This window comes from Phacochoerus africanus, chromosome 11 (genome assembly GCF_016906955.1).
Source record: "Phacochoerus africanus isolate WHEZ1 chromosome 11, ROS_Pafr_v1, whole genome shotgun sequence".
In the NCBI taxonomy this organism is placed as follows: domain Eukaryota; kingdom Metazoa; phylum Chordata; class Mammalia; order Artiodactyla; family Suidae; genus Phacochoerus; species Phacochoerus africanus.
Window position 1 is genome coordinate 90,406,479 of NC_062554.1, and position 15,702 is coordinate 90,422,180.

Genomic DNA, 15,702 nt, shown 5'->3' on the forward strand with positions numbered 1-15,702 from the left:
ATGCACACTTCTACTCATAAAGTCAGTTTATAATATTATTCTACGTATACCAAGACAAATCACACATTTAGAGCAACTAAAGATGTCAATAACTTAAAAAAAAAATTGTGACCAGCACTCTGAGTAGAGAAGGGCGGGATAAGGGAAAGACTTCTATAGGTAATAGTTTATGAACCGAGTACCTAATAATTTTATAAAAGGTTTAGAAAAAGAACAAAAGATCACCCACTTATAAGAGAATACAAATATTTACCTGTAAAAACAATTTCCATCTAGATAATCAAACACATTTTGGTCAAGTAGCTTTATATCATAATAATTTCGTAAGCTTCAAAACATGTAATACTAACCTGATGACATAATTCCCATATCCAGTAGGAGCTGCCAGACCCCTATGGCCATAGATCTGCACTGGACAAAAGGACAGTGTTCTAGAAGCCAGTCTACCAGTTCTGACCCAACGCAGCTTCTCCTGGACAAAAGCAAAGCCATTCACAGTAAGACACTGTTGTGAACCATTTGCTGAAAAGATGTTATTTAATACCATCCCTTTCACGTGCTTGCTTTTTTAAACAAGCAACTCAACAATAAATGACATGTACCTCTCACTCCTCCTTCAGATTTCAGCTCAAATATCATTTCCTTACAGATACTTAGAATCATATCTCTTACACGTTTTTTATATCACCTAACATTTAGCAATTATACATCTTTCCAAATGAATATCTGCTTTTGTCCCTTGAGAATAATTTTCAAGAGAAGAGGGACTGTGTACATGAAATTCTCAATTAAATCCTAACAATTAGAACAGTTTAGGTACACAGTTAATTCTCTGAATATACATATTTGAATAAATGAAGGAATAAATTTAGCAATCCTTTATTTAAAGGTAATGCTTTTGGGGAATTCCCATTGTGGCTCAGCGGTAACAAATCTGCCTAGTATCCATGAGGACATGGGTTCCATCCCTGGCCTCGTTCAGTGGGTTAAGGATCCAGCGTTGCCGTGAGCTGCGGTGTAGGTCACAGATGCAGCTTGGATCTGGTGTTGCTGTGGCTGTGGTGTAGGGCTGGCAGCTGCAGCTCTAATTCAACCCCTAGACTGGGGAAACTCCACATGCCAAGGATGAGGCCCCAAAAACCAAAAAAAAAAAAGGTAAATAAATACAGATAATGCTTTTGCCTTGATAAGACAAGTACCTCAAATTGGTGGTGGTCAACTTTGGTTCGACCATTTATATATTTTTAACTAGTTTCTTAAAGAAAAAATAATTCTAAGGTTAGACAAAACTGGGACCACACTGGGTGATATACAAAGTTCTGCATGCTACTCTTCAAACACAGATTAAACCTTAACATTTATGAGAGCTGCCATTGCGGTACAGCGGAAATGAATCCAACTAGTATCCATGAGGATGCAGGTTCAATTCTTGACCTCGATTAATGGGTCAGGGATCTGGTGTTGTCACGAGCTGTGGTGTAGGTTGAAGATGCAGCTCAGATCCCGCATTGCTGAGGCTGTGGTGTTGGCCAGAAGCTAAAGCTCCTATTTGATCCCTAGCCCGGGAGCTTCCATATGCCACGGTTCGGCTCTAAAAAGACAAAAACCAAAACCAAAACCAAACAAACAAAAAACACAACCGTATTCAAAGAACGTCCCATTCTGGGCATTACAAGCAGTATTTTCATGCCTAGTTTTCCACCTTTACCAGCCTCAGATGAAAAGCCAAAAGAAGTGAACTTTCTGAAATAAGATTTTTTCATGTGGAAAAATTTCATTGAAACCCACTCTCCCATATGAAAAGAAGTCACCAAAATGTTCTCTTCAAAAAGATGTATCATGTAAATGACTACCTTTCTCCTATATGTGGTATTTAAGGATCAAAAGATGCTAACATTTATCAGAGAAACACTGCCCATCTCTTGTGACTGGCATAGTCATAAATATCTAGAAATCACACAGTAACCAACAGTATGAAGAAATGCCATAGGTGCTACATTTTCTTGGGTGATGGAAAAATAAGGTACTAAACATTTCTGCTGAGGTATTTGAACAAATAGGCTAGCTTTTGATAAAGCATCACTTTTTTGAGTAAAGAGGTGAAAGACACTCTGAGGCCATTATGGCCATTCCAGACATACTCAGATGCAGGTTAGCATTAGAAAGATTAACAGGAGTTCCCATTGAGGCACAGAGGAAACAAATCTGACTAGCATCCATGAGGATGCAGGTTCGATCCCTGGTCTCACTCAGTGGGTTAAGGATCAGGTATTGCTGTCACGCTGTGGTGTAGGGTCAAAGACGTGGCTCGGATCCCAAGTTGCTGTGGCTGTGGCATAGGCCAGTGGCTACAGCTTTGATTTGACCCCCTAGCCTGGGAACCTCGTATGCTGCCAGTGCGGCCCTAAAAAGACAAAAAAAAAAAAGAAAGAAAAAAGAAAAAGAAAGGAAGATTAATGGTCAAATAAATGGATATTTCTTGAAATAAAATGAGAAGACAGACTACAACAAAACAGGCAATTAAGACCAAACTGTCAAGTCTAAGTTCCACAAGACACCTTTCATATTAAACGCCCAAAGTGTTTATTCCTCAACATTTCTGTCAATTACCCAGCACCACTGGGCTTGTAAAGCACTTTTTTCATCTTCCCTTATTCTCACAACAATACATATAGCTCCTCAGCCTGCACTGTGTCTGACATGACCTGGAACGTGGCAGGACACAACAAAATATTTACTAAACAAATGAAACTGTCGAACTGCAAATGCTGACTAGACAGCAGTGTTGGCTTGTTTGTTCACAGTGATGGAGAAGCTCCTGAGACCATTTGCTTCTCAAACTTGGGTTTAGTACGAATTGCCTGGGGGTTCTTATTAGCATGCAGACTTTGACACAGCGTGGTTAGGTGTGGCCCCAGAGCCCTCATTTCTAACAAGCTTCCAAGGGATGCTGGTGACCACCAAGTCCCCATCCCCCAGTCCCACCTTCTCATTGGCCAGGGCCCACTCTGTCTTGAGAGGACAGGGCTGAGTCCATATGCTCAAACACACTATCTCCACGACAGTTGTCATCCATAGTTATTAGTTAATCCTCAGGCTCCCACTTGCAGACCAGGCTATTATTTCCACTGCAGACCATCTCTTTCTACCCCCACCTCCAATTTATCAAGTTATGTTTTGGGAGTTCCCGTCCTAGCTCAGCAATTAATGAACACGACTAGCATCCATAAGGATGCAGATTCGATCCCTGGCCTTGCTCCGTGGGTTAAGGATCTGGCATTGCTGTGAGCTGTGGTATAGGTCGCAGACGCAGCTCGGATCTTGCGTTGTTGTGGCCGTGGTGTAGGCCAGTGGCTACAGCTCTGATTTGATCCCTAGCCTGGAAACTTCCATATGCTGCAGGTGCAGCCCTAAAAAGGCAAAAGAAAAAAAAAAAAAGAAGTGTGTTTTGAATTGCTTTCAACAATCCATCTGCACCAGGCAAAACATCATTAGAGTAAGGTTCAACACTACCACTAGTATCACCAATGCAAAGGTGAGGTGAGCTGCTGCTGCGGTTACCTCATACCCCCCCCCCCCCCGACTTGCGGACCAGGTCAGCAACAAGCCATTTAAAATATCTAAACCTACAGAACTGAAGGATGGGCAGTGGGGAAGAAATCAGAGATGCCTGGGAGGAATGTGAACACCGCAGCAGTTCTTACTCCCCCAGTATCTGCAATCTTGTACTGAATCCAGAAACTGTTCAGAGTACATGTAGCCCTAACTACGGTTGCAATACTAGACAGGAACATGGTGATAGGAAAGTGAACAGTTCCAAAGCCAATGCCACTGCTGAAACACAGGAGTCATTTTACTAATCTCTGGAGTTGACAATTTGGTTTTTTTGTTTGTTTTTACTTTTTAGGGCTGTACCCACAGCATATGGAGATTCCCAGGCTAGGGGTCAAATCGGATCTGTAGCCACCAGTCTACGCCATAGCCACAGCAACACAGGATCTGAGCCACATCTGCGACCTACACCACAGCTCAGGGCAAAGCCAGATCCTCGACCTACTGAGCGAGGCCAGGGATCAAACCTGCAACTTCATGGTTCCTAGTCAGATTCGTTTCTGCTGCACCATGATAGGAATTCTGTAGAGCTGAAAATTTGATTTCTCTTGGCCTCCGGTTACATTTTTAGCAATTAATTCAGAGTAGTACAGAGAGAACATTCATCTCAAATGGAAATGGGGTGGTGGTATTTAGACACTTATTTGAAGACTCGGAAACCAGTATGTTTTCCTATAGCACCAAATGAATGGAAAGCATTTCCAGGTTTTGAAAGTAATTCTCAGGAGTTCCCGTCATGGCTCAGTGGTTAACGAACCTGACTAGCATCCATGAGGATGCAGATTCAATCCCTGGCCTCGCTCACTGGGTTAAGGATCCGGTGTTGACGTGAGCTGTGGTGTAGGTTGAAGATGTGGCTCGGATCCCACGTTGCTGTGGCTGTGGTGTAGGCCGGTGGCTACAGCTCCAATTGGACCCCTAGCCTAGGAACCTCCCTATGTCGTGGGTGCAGCCCTCAAAAGTCAAAAAAAAAAGAAAAAGAAAAAAGTAATTCTCAAGTGGTACATGGGGAACATGTTACCTCAATTTACCACCAGACAAATGAAAATGACCCAGCTGGGCAATCATTTTAGCACTTTATCATTTTAGCGCTTAACTCAGAGCATTAATCAGTCCTTAGATTATAAAAGAAAGGAGGTTCTGGCCTGACCAGTGAGAATCTAAAATAGCACAACCCACGATCTCTGCACATCCTACTCCCATTAAACCCTAAGTATGTTCTTACTTGGATGGATGGTTCTTTTCTGTGAACCTGATTAATGTATATCTCCCAATTCTTTTTTCATTCTATACCAATCAGAGACAAAACTGAGAACAAGGACAGATCCTACACAGAGCCTCATGTGGTAACTGTAATGAGTCCTTTAGCCTGCTCACAACCAGACACAAAGACTTACACAGGCAGACCTCGTTCTATTGCACTTTGCTTTATTGCACTTTACAGAATATTGGGTGTTTTACAAAATTGAAGGTGTGTGGCAACCCTGCGTTTAGCAAGTCTCCTGGTGCCATTTTTCCAACAGCATTTGCTCACTCTGTGTCTCTGTGTCACATTTTGGTAATTCTCCCAGTATTTCAAACCCCCCACCAACAAAAAGATGATGACTTGCTAATAAAGGCTGATGGTTAGGATTTTAAGCAAAAAAGTACCTTTTTAAATTAAGGTATGTACATTGTTTTTAGACCTAATGCTATTGTACACTTAATAGACTACCATGTAAACATGACTTTTATATGCACTGGGAAACCAAAAATTCATGAGATGTACTTTACTGTGACACTTGCTTTACTGCAATGGTCTGGAACTGAACCAGCACTATCTCCATGGTATGCTGTACATGCAGTTTTAGTTTTTAAGAAGGAAAAAAAAGTTAGACTTGTCTAAAGCTGATACCTCATCTATTTAAAAAAAAAAAAAAAAAGAGGCTCTACATGAAGTAACCCACTATCAGCATAGCCCCTCTTCCAGCTGTTGAATCTGCTTGGTCTGGGCTCTGAACCAATGCTCTTTCATCCTTGGGCTATAAATTTCTTATGAGAGGAAGCGGGTGGGGGTGATCTTGGGGCTTTTTCAAGAGGTTCACGATTCCATATATACGAAAGCATTGTCTGTCAATAAATCATGTCTAACCTACGTCAAATGTGTCAAAACCTATGTATACGCTAATGTGATTAATTAAATATGGGATTCTCAAGTTTTAATTCATTGTAGTTCTCCCATCTCTATTACACAGTTGTTTGTCAATGCCTAAGATTACATACCCTGCCAAGTTTTTGATTAGAAAGCAGCTGGCGGCGTGGGATAGTTATGGGCTGGAAAGGGACATGAAGAAGTATCTGGGAGTTCCTGTCATGACTCAGCAGTAACAAACCTGACTAGGATCCACGAGGATGCAGGTTCCCTGGCCTCACTCAGTGGGTTAAGGATCCAGCGTTGCCATGAGCTGTGGTGTAGGCTGCAGATGTGGCTCAGATCCTGCGTTGCTGTGGCTGTGGCTCAGGCCGACAGCTGTAGCTCTGATTAGACCCCTAGCCTGGGAACTTCCACATGCCATGGGTGTGGCCCTAAAAAGACCAAAAAAAAAAAAAAAAAGATAAAAGAAAAAAAGAAACAAACTATCTGCGGTGTGAAAATCCTCCGGATCTCGATGTGGATAGTAATCACATAAGTTTGTGTAATAACTAAAAATTCATCAAGCTATACCCTAAGATTTGTGCATTTTACTGTATATAAACTATCTCAATAAAAAGGGGGTCTTCTTACTTGAACAGGAACCACTATCCCCCAAATCCAGGCCATAATGAAATTCTTCCCAACAATGGCAAATAGGGGGAAAAAAAAAGAAGAAAATATCCTAAGTCTGTGATAAAACCAAATTTAGTTAAACATCTTTATTCCGAGAATCTTTCCTACTTTGGGGGTATCATTTATTCTGAGTACTCTTCTTATCTTATGGTACTGTAAACTCATTTCTGTAAGAAAAAAATAATGCTAGTAAACGATAGTAGTTTTTTATCTTTCTCATTTTTGTAGTTTTCTTTTGGTATTGTTTGGTGTGTAATACCTTTCCTTGGCAAAAATAAAAAAGCTGATAATTCTCGTTTGTTTCTTCTTTAAATACCTCCATGAAATGAAAACATGCGAAAATTGCTAAGTGACTATTCTCTTGGTCCAGCTGTAACTTGAAAACTGACCATATACGCACTCACTTAATGTAATACCTCTGTCCTGAGTCACCTGTCAGGGCAGAGAAGTGCCATCCCTATGCCCAACCGTCCCTCCCCTCTTTGTAGCCCCCAAGAGGGCAGCTCCCTCCCACCTGAAGAGTTAGAGCAGAAGCCCTCCCCCACCCCAGGGGACCTCAGAAGGGTTCTCACCGAGCCCCAATAAGGTCCCTGTGGAAGGGACCGATATTTGCTGAAGTCCCAGCGCAGCACACGCTCACTAATGATATTATAAAACAGCCCATCTCAGAGGAAGCAGAACGGAGCCTCTAGGGAGCCCATCCACGCCTACGGCAGAGGATTCCATACCCCACCTTCAGAGCAGAAGTCCAGGTATTAAACACTTGACTAAGTTAATTAAGGGAAAGTCACCACCAGTGACCCAAATAGGCACTTCAAACAAACCCTCCTACTGACAGAGCCCATCTCTCTGTGATCAAGGTTATAACTTTTAACGTGTGTTTTTTTTTTGTTTATTTTCCCTCAAGGAGAAATTTTGACAAGGTATTAGGAAACCGTGTTACCTGTAAAATCCCTTGAGGTTCACTCTGTCCTTTATCAGGTCAGCTGCCTGAACAATAATAATATTCCTCAATGCTCTTCCTGCACAAGAAGAATTCTCTCCATAAATCTAAATGGAAAAGACAAAGAGTCACTGAGAATTCAGAACAATAACATGACATTTTGTGAGCTGCCCATCATGGCCTACCATATAGAAAAAATTATGGCCAAATCCCTAAGCTTAAAACATTTGTATTTTAGCTGACATAGCTACAGACCTACAACAACCTATTTATTTTTGCTACTGGAACATTTTTGCTATTATGCTGTAATAACTACTTTCCAAATGCTATACGGCTTTAACTATAAATAATCTCCTTTTACACAAAGTTTCCAGGGCAAAATGTCTGTTTTTTAAAATACAGTGTTTCTATCAATGCAGCAAATTGAAGAATATTTATATATTAACTCTGCCGTATTGATAAGGCGTTCCTGTAAAGGTCTTGGAAGATGGGAAAATAATTTATTCCTATCTAGCCAGCATCTCACAACATGACGTAATTTGATAGCAGGAGCCAGTCTGCTTTGCTTTTAAGCTTCACTCAGCTGCAGAGTTCATAGTTAATTCCAAGCATTCTGGTTTCATCTGCTCCACGGTTTCATCTTGTAGATAAAAATTTCATTTAGCTTCTTTTTTTTTTTCAATCTTCTAATCCACCCATACACATTTCTGATTCTTGTAGGATGAAGGAGAGCATTCCTTAGATCTGGAGAGGTCTATATCCCACATTAGAATCTACCCCCTTTCTCTATAATTGGCACCTTCCTCCACCGGGCAAAGTTGTTTCACAAAGGAAGCTAAATGAAAATGAAGTGTCGTCCTAAGTAAGGGTTCATGCATCTATCTGCTCACTTCTTTCTCTCTTTCTTTGTTTTTTTTTTTTTTTTGTCTTTTGTCTTTTTAGGGCCACACCGGTGGCATATGGAGGTTCGCAGGCTAGGGGTCTAAATCTACGCCAGAGCCACAGCAACTCGGGATCCAAGCGGCGTCCGAGACCTACACCACAGCTCTCGGCAACGCCAGATCCCCAAGCCACTGCGCAAGGTCAGGGATTGAACCTGCTTCCTCATAGATGCCGGTCAGATTTGCTGACCGATGAGCCATAGCAGGAACTCCCTCTGCTTTCTTGTTTCTCGCTGAACTCTTTTTGCACCTATAAAATTTTGTCCCTACAAAATATTTTAGATCTCCTCCCAGAGCAAACACATTGATAATATACTGACTATAACTGGATCCAGGACACTTCAACCCTGTCCTTATTCTCCCTTAATCTTCCTGTTATCACCTCCTAAACCCAACCTAATGACAGAATGTGAGAAGGGCAGGAAATGCTTTATTTTTAACACATTAAAAGTATTTCAAAGAGAAAAACTTAGGTCAGATCACAGAAAGTTTTACAATAAAAGAGGTATGGGTCAGCTGACACTTGACTAGTCCTGACATGGCACCTATGTTCATTTACTAAGTCATTCAACAAACATTAAATGAGCAGCTACAGGCCCCATTCTAGATGCTGGGGATGCAGTAGTGAACAAGCCCAAAAAGACCTTGCTCTCACAAAGTTCACAGTCTCCTGACATTCTAAAAAACACAACTCTTGTCAGCTGATTCTTTAATACAGCACAACGAAAACATCTTCACGTTTTTCAATAAGCATTCAGAGCTACTGCACTATTAGATAACTGTAAATATAAATAATCCCTTTTATACAAAGTTTTCAGTGGAATAGATTCAGTATTTTTAAAACACACAATTTCTATCATACAGCAAATGCAAGATATTTATATTATATACAGAACTCTGCAATATTCACAATGCATTTGTATAAAGGACTAGGAAAAAATTTTTTTTTTCCTATCTAGTGAACATCTTGCTTCATGACACAACCATCAGAGTATTTCAAACACCTGTGGCCGTGTCATCCCAGGTGAAGGAGAAGTGAGATCAGGAGCAAATGGGATCTCTACCTGTAACTTGAGAATACTACACTGGGATTTATGAACCACTGCTTCAGAAAATGCTGTAAGACAGAAAAGAATCATACCTGGGAAGGACTGTGTTCAAGGTATGGATTGGAAATTCTTCTCGATAAAGTCTATTTGAAAAAAAAAGAAAAGGGGAAAATTAGAACCAAACAGAAATCTTTGCACCATAAAGACACAACCTATGCAACCATGGCAGGCCTAGCAGTTGTCCAGGCCAACAATGTCACGGGCCACGAAATAGTAACATCCTTACTTAGTTTAAGTACCTGATCAACAACCATCCTAGCAGGCCAGCATATTCCATGGGAATGGCTCCCCGCTTAGAGAGAACAGCTTTAAAAGGTACAACAGAAAGGCAGGGATATTTGTGACTTTGTCACTTTATTCTCAAGGTGATGGTGATTCCATTTCTCCTTTCCCTTCCAAATCCACTTTCACCCATGTAAGTCCACACTCATCCCTGCACACCTGGACTGCTGTTTCAGCTTCTCAATGGATTTCCCACACTCTGGTCAGGTCCCCCTCAGGCCACCCTGCAAATCTCAACTAAACAGAAGTCCCTATATCACCCCGCCAACTGACAGGGGTCTCTCTTCTTGCTTATGTAAGTCAATCCAAAGCCCCAGCCTGCTCTCCTGGGCCAAGCAGTCTGCGCCCAAGAGATTTCTCATATTGTCCTCCCACCTCCCTACACAACCTCTTCAGTCTACGCATCAGAAGAGCCTGCAACTGCTACCTGCCTCTGCTCACAGTGTCCCACCTCGAGCCAGCGAAGTCCAGGTCTGTGCAGTCACCTCTTGGGTGAAGCTCTGCCCACTCACCCTAGTCCACTGGGGGTTGTCCCGCTTTGGAGCTCTTTGTTTTCTGACCATTTATGTGGCAGCTCCTGGGTGCTCTGCATTGCTAGCTGTCTTTCTGTGTGTACATTTGCCCTAACTAATCCACAGGCTCCCCAGTATGATGCTGCTATAAGGATGGGGTTAAAACTGGGATCCCAGGAGCAATAACATGGAACATGGGAGGAGTCTGAATGTAGAGGTGACTGATACCGATGTAACGGCTTCTCTTTTCTGGAGTGTTGGCAGCGGATCCTGCACTGCTTTCATAGCCTCAGGTACACAACCTCATACCAAAATGTTTATTTATTTATACATCTCTGTATTAAGTATTTGCTGAATGATTTGAAGGGTAGGAGCTAATTTTTGCCACCTTACAATCCAGTAAGCAGCACCATCACCCACTCATGTTGAAGCACAATAGAAAACTGTCATTTACCACTGTGGTTTAGAAATAACAAGAGAGAAATGAACATTTACTGAACTTCCAACCTATGCTTAAAACTTTTTTTTTTTTTTGTCTTTTTGCTATTTCTTGGGCCACTCCTGTGGCATACGGAGGTTCCCAGGCTAGGGGTCAAATCGGAGCAGTAGCCGCAGGCCTACACCAGAGCCACAGCAACACGGGATCCAAGCCGCGTCTGCAACCTACACCACAGCTCACAGCAACGCCGGATCGTTAACCCACTGAGCAAGGGCAGGGACTGAACCCGCAACCTCATGGTTCCTAGTCAGATTCGTTAACCACTGCGCCATGACGGAAACTCCGCTTAAAACTTTTTTATATCTCTGTTCCAAAGCCTGCTGTCTTTTGAGACCCCATAGTTTTTGCTCTGCTGCCTCCACTTCTTGGAATCATTCACAAAACATACCCTGCCACTCACTGCTCTCCAGCATTGGAACCTTCTATCAAAGTTTAAAACAGAATTTTCATTCTGCCTCTTCCCCACTCCACCCAGCTCCCATACTACTTCTCTTCTAATTAAACTGGAATAAATATATGGACTCTTTATTCAAAAATGCCAATTGGTACACTCTGCTAAAGATCTGCGATAGCTTCCAAAGATAGACAGGCCATTTTTAATTGCCATATGTTGAACTAAGACATTCACCCAGCCCTTCTGGTCTAGTCTATACACATCCCCAATTGGCCCTTCCTAGGCCTTCTGTCACCTGAGCCTAGGTATTTTATTCACTGACTGAAATACTGAACAGCTTAAAATTTGCATCTACATTGGATTTATCATTTGAAGATGAATCATCATGATAAGGGATCTTTGTTTTCCCTAAACAGACTTGAAAAAAAAAAAAATCAATATGGTAGGCCAGAGCTGACAATCTTTATTACTCATCTAATTGCCTGAATCAGCCCAGAAAAGCAACTCCATCATGTGATCTAGTTAAAAAGAAAACTTCAGGGCAGAAACAAGTTCTAAAGAATTAGGTGGGGGCACGTTCACGAAAGAAAACCAACTGCTTCCTTTCTTCCTTTCTGTCAGCCCAGACCTGGCGGCCTCAACACTAGTGTTACACTTGCACAGTTCCACTCCACAGAAACTTCCCCCGCAATGGCTTGTCACAAAAGATCACCAAGGTGAGTCAATAAAGCCTTGGGACCCTTCCAGGCTGACTGGATAACTGTTAGATAAGCTACTGGCCCACCGGGAATTGACGGCTGGGCAACCTAACAAGAACTGCCTTTTACAGAGACACAATACCTGGGTTTGTTGTCAGAAACGCCTATAAAGCCTGCTCTGAACTGGTCCCAAGGGGCTTTGTTTGATTACCTCTGGGACAGCAGCTCTCAACTCCCCTGAGCTGGGGGAGCTCAGCACTCCCTGCAGAACTCTGGAAGGCACCATTTGTTTGTTCAATGAACTACCACTACTCTGTACTTTTTCTGAGACCACTTGCTGTTTTTAATCACTAGTTAACATAAAGTGCTGAAGACTTAAAGAAAAGAAGAACATGGAGGAATTGTCCATCCACTACCTCATTTTTCAAAGATCTTGTGAAAGGACTGTTGTGTAGTCTTATCAGGGGAATGCCAGGGGCAATTTAGAGGAATCTGAGTATCCCTGCTCTACAGCACCTCACAAACTGCTCTTGCAGCGTTTCCCTGAAAGGAGAGCACAGAACACCCTTGAAGATGCACCCCTCTCCATGCAATAGGCTTCCCCTGATATTCAATTACTCAGTTGTTTTCATCCCATCTTTGACTCAGTCGGGTTTGCTTCTCTTCCCAGCCTTCCAAGGGCTTCATCTAGTCACTCTTGCTGCCACCAAGCCCCATTCATCTGACTTAGGAAGGATCTACTGAGCTCCTTGTCAGGCACAGTGGAAGCTTCCAGAAACAGACATATGAACAAGATAGGAGCCTCTAACTTAGGAATCCATTTTTACAGCAGATGCAGGATCTGAAGAACATTTTAAACTCACAATGCCTCTTTCCTATTCCTGATTTCCTAACAATTTACTTTATAAATTGGATGGCTGGTCCAACTGATGCAGGTGTCTTCCTTTAAAGGGTCTTACCGTATCTCAAATATAATACCCAGATGAGATGATTCTTTTCCTCCCTTTATTTCCAACTTCCTAGAATTACTTAAGCTAGATGCAATGATTCTTTCATGAAAGACTCATACTAACCATAGAGAGGCTAGTAACAACACAAATGAAATTAGATTTTAATTCAAATTCATTTCTTCTCCTTTCCAATTTTATGAACCACAGAAAATGATTCCCTAAATGATTCTGAGCAAACCTGATATTTTAAACATGTTAGAAAATTGCAACCCTTTAATATTCACAAATGAACTTCCAGGAAAAAAAATGGCATAACTCAGAAGGATAAATAGTTAGCAATCATCTACTACCTTCATTTTTTTAAAAGTTAGGTCTCCACCGAAGTCACGCTGTAATAGTCTATAGACTGGGTCTGAACCAAACATGGAACTCATTTCAGAGTCACCGAAAAGATCATGCTGAACTATATGGTAAGGCTTAAGGCGTCTTTCTTAATCCGCTCTTAAAGGACATGCCTTAATGTCCTCTTGACATTGCATCACAATACTTAGGCTACAAGGGAAGAGAGAAAGGAAAGGAAAAAGAATGAATCACCACTGAAGTATGAACTGCTCTATTACAAACAGGAACCAATAGCAACGACCAAATGTGTTGACAACTTGAGAATTCAGTTCACAACACAACTTTCTGTCACCTTCAGCCATCATCCTTTACCCATTCTGGGTGACCAGGTAGATTTAAAGAAAGACTTGAAATAGGAATTGAGATTAATGTTAAAGTGGAATAAGAATACTTAAATTTCTTACAATTCTAGGAAGTCAAAAATCTCCATAAGTAACCAGAGGTATCATATGTTAAGAGGTTGTAGACTAAAACAATAAAGGCTGTGATCCAGTAGGCTGTGCAATAGATTCTGAGACGGGGTTCCATTCTAAGCCGCAGTGTACCCTTACATCTCAATCAAAGCTTGATCCAGGTTAAAGGACAGAATCCTGCCCAGCTAGGATACTGGCTTGGGAAGGACACAGTCATAACAAATGTGACACAATGCAAACTGGAGACATGAGCCAACTGCTGTGATAGATGCACTGGGCAGGGCACAGTGACTCTCCCACAAACTCTGGTCCCAATTCAGGTCCAACGATTCCCAGGGCTCCACAGGATGTGCTCCCCATGGTCAGTCACAGCCACAAAGGCCACTTGTAACAATACGTTCTCAACACAGCCTGGTGAAACCAAAGTCAACAATGTTCTCAAAATCAGATTTTTCTACTGCCCTGTCATGTGTCAAGAAAACAGAATGAAACAGAAGGTGGCAGAAATGCTTACTGACACCTCCTTTGTCTTAAGCACTTCCCCATGTTAGGAAATGCTTTTATTAGATGTGCCCATCTATTCGCACTTTGGTAGACAAAAGTCCTGAGGGTCAGAAAAATCAAGAAATTTACCTAAAGACCCAGAGCTGAGAAGTTGAGAGCTGAGACTAGAAAAAAATTTTGATTTTGACTCCAAAGTTGCCACCTGCTGCATGTTATTAAATAATAAACAATCCAGTTTCTACTATGCGCTAGAGATGATACTAAATATTTCACAAGCAACATATTGCTTAATTTTTGGAAAACTATAAAGTTGGAGTTCCCGTCGTGGCGCAGTGGTTAATGAATCTGATTAGAAACCATGAGGTGGCGGGTTCCATCCCTGGCCTCGCTCAGTGGGTTAAGGATCCAGCGTTGCCGTGAGCGGTGGTGTAGGTTGCAGACATGGCTTGGATCCCGCGTTGCTGTGGCTGTGGTATAGGCTGGCAGCTACAGCTCCATTAGACCCCTAGCCTGGGAACCTCCACATGCCTTGGGAGCGGCCCAAGAAATGGCAAAAAAAAAGAAAAAAGAAAAACTATAAAGTATTACTAATGCCATTTTGCAGATGACAAAATTAGACTTAAAGAGGTTAAGAAATTCACTGTAGTTTGCAACCCAAACCTGTTTTTAGTAACTGCACCATACATTTATCTTACAACATAGAATGTGCTGATTTCACAATAACATGAGGAGTTCTTGCTGTGGTTCAGCAGGTTAAGAACCCAACATAGTATCCATGCAGATGAGAGTTTGATCCCCCAGTCCTGCTCAGTGGGTTAAGGATCCAGAGTTGCTGTGAGTTGTGGTGTAGGTTGTAGCTGCGGCTTAGATCTGGTGTTGCTGTGGCTGTGGCATAGGCCAGTGGCTACAGCTTGGATTTGACCCCTAGCCTGGGAACCTCCATATGCCATAGGTGCAGCCCTAAAAAGACAAAAAAAAAAAAAAGAGTAACATGACACACACGTGCATATAACTGCATGAATTAAGCACAGATAGTCTCTACTAGGTCCAGTGGTTCTCAAGCCTGGATATATATATTAGAACCATCTGGGAAATGGAAGAAATAACCAAACAGGAGCTCAGGTCTCACCCCAGAACCCAAAGAATTACAAGCTATAGGAGTGGGGTCAGGTGGGTTTTCTCTAAGCTCCTCAAGAGTAACTTTAATATGCACCCCAGTTTGAGAAAAACTGTAAAAATCAGTAGTCGAAACTGGTGCTTTGAACCTCTCATTGTCCACTTCTGCAATGAAGCTTGGTGCTCCCCTCAAACATCACCTCCTTCATATGCCCAAGCCAAGTTCTGAACACAGCAGGTTGCAGGTCATCTGAACAACAGCCCTGGGATCTGTGTCTGAGCTTCTCAGTCTGGCTTGTGTAGAACAGATAGCCTGTGAATCAGGAAATCCCACCTTGCACCTGCTCACATGGGTCTATTTTCTATCTAGCCCACCCTAGACACAGCCCTGAGCCAAGGGACCTCTCGTCTGTAGAGCGGCATCATATATACCTATGCAGCTTCGGAAAGGACATCCCCTTTTAATGGCATCCATAGCATTAGACTGAATTTCTATTTCCCATCACTAAAGGACTCTCTTC

General features: G+C 42.1%; 1 protein-coding gene across 3 annotated transcripts in view; it reads right to left on the bottom strand.

Annotated features, from left to right (window-relative positions):
* The window catches only part of RAPGEF5 (Rap guanine nucleotide exchange factor 5), a 238,535-nt gene that overhangs the window by 187,820 nt on the left and 35,013 nt on the right, over positions 1-15,702 (bottom strand). For all 3 annotated transcript variants that reach the window (XM_047751885.1, XM_047751886.1, XM_047751884.1), the window contains exons 2-4: positions 9,444-9,494; positions 7,362-7,468; positions 351-472 (exon numbers count right to left, since the gene is read on the bottom strand). In XM_047751885.1, coding sequence (XP_047607841.1) covers positions 351-472; positions 7,362-7,468; positions 9,444-9,494 — 280 coding nt within the window. The remainder of the gene's footprint in view (positions 1-350; positions 473-7,361; positions 7,469-9,443; positions 9,495-15,702) is intronic.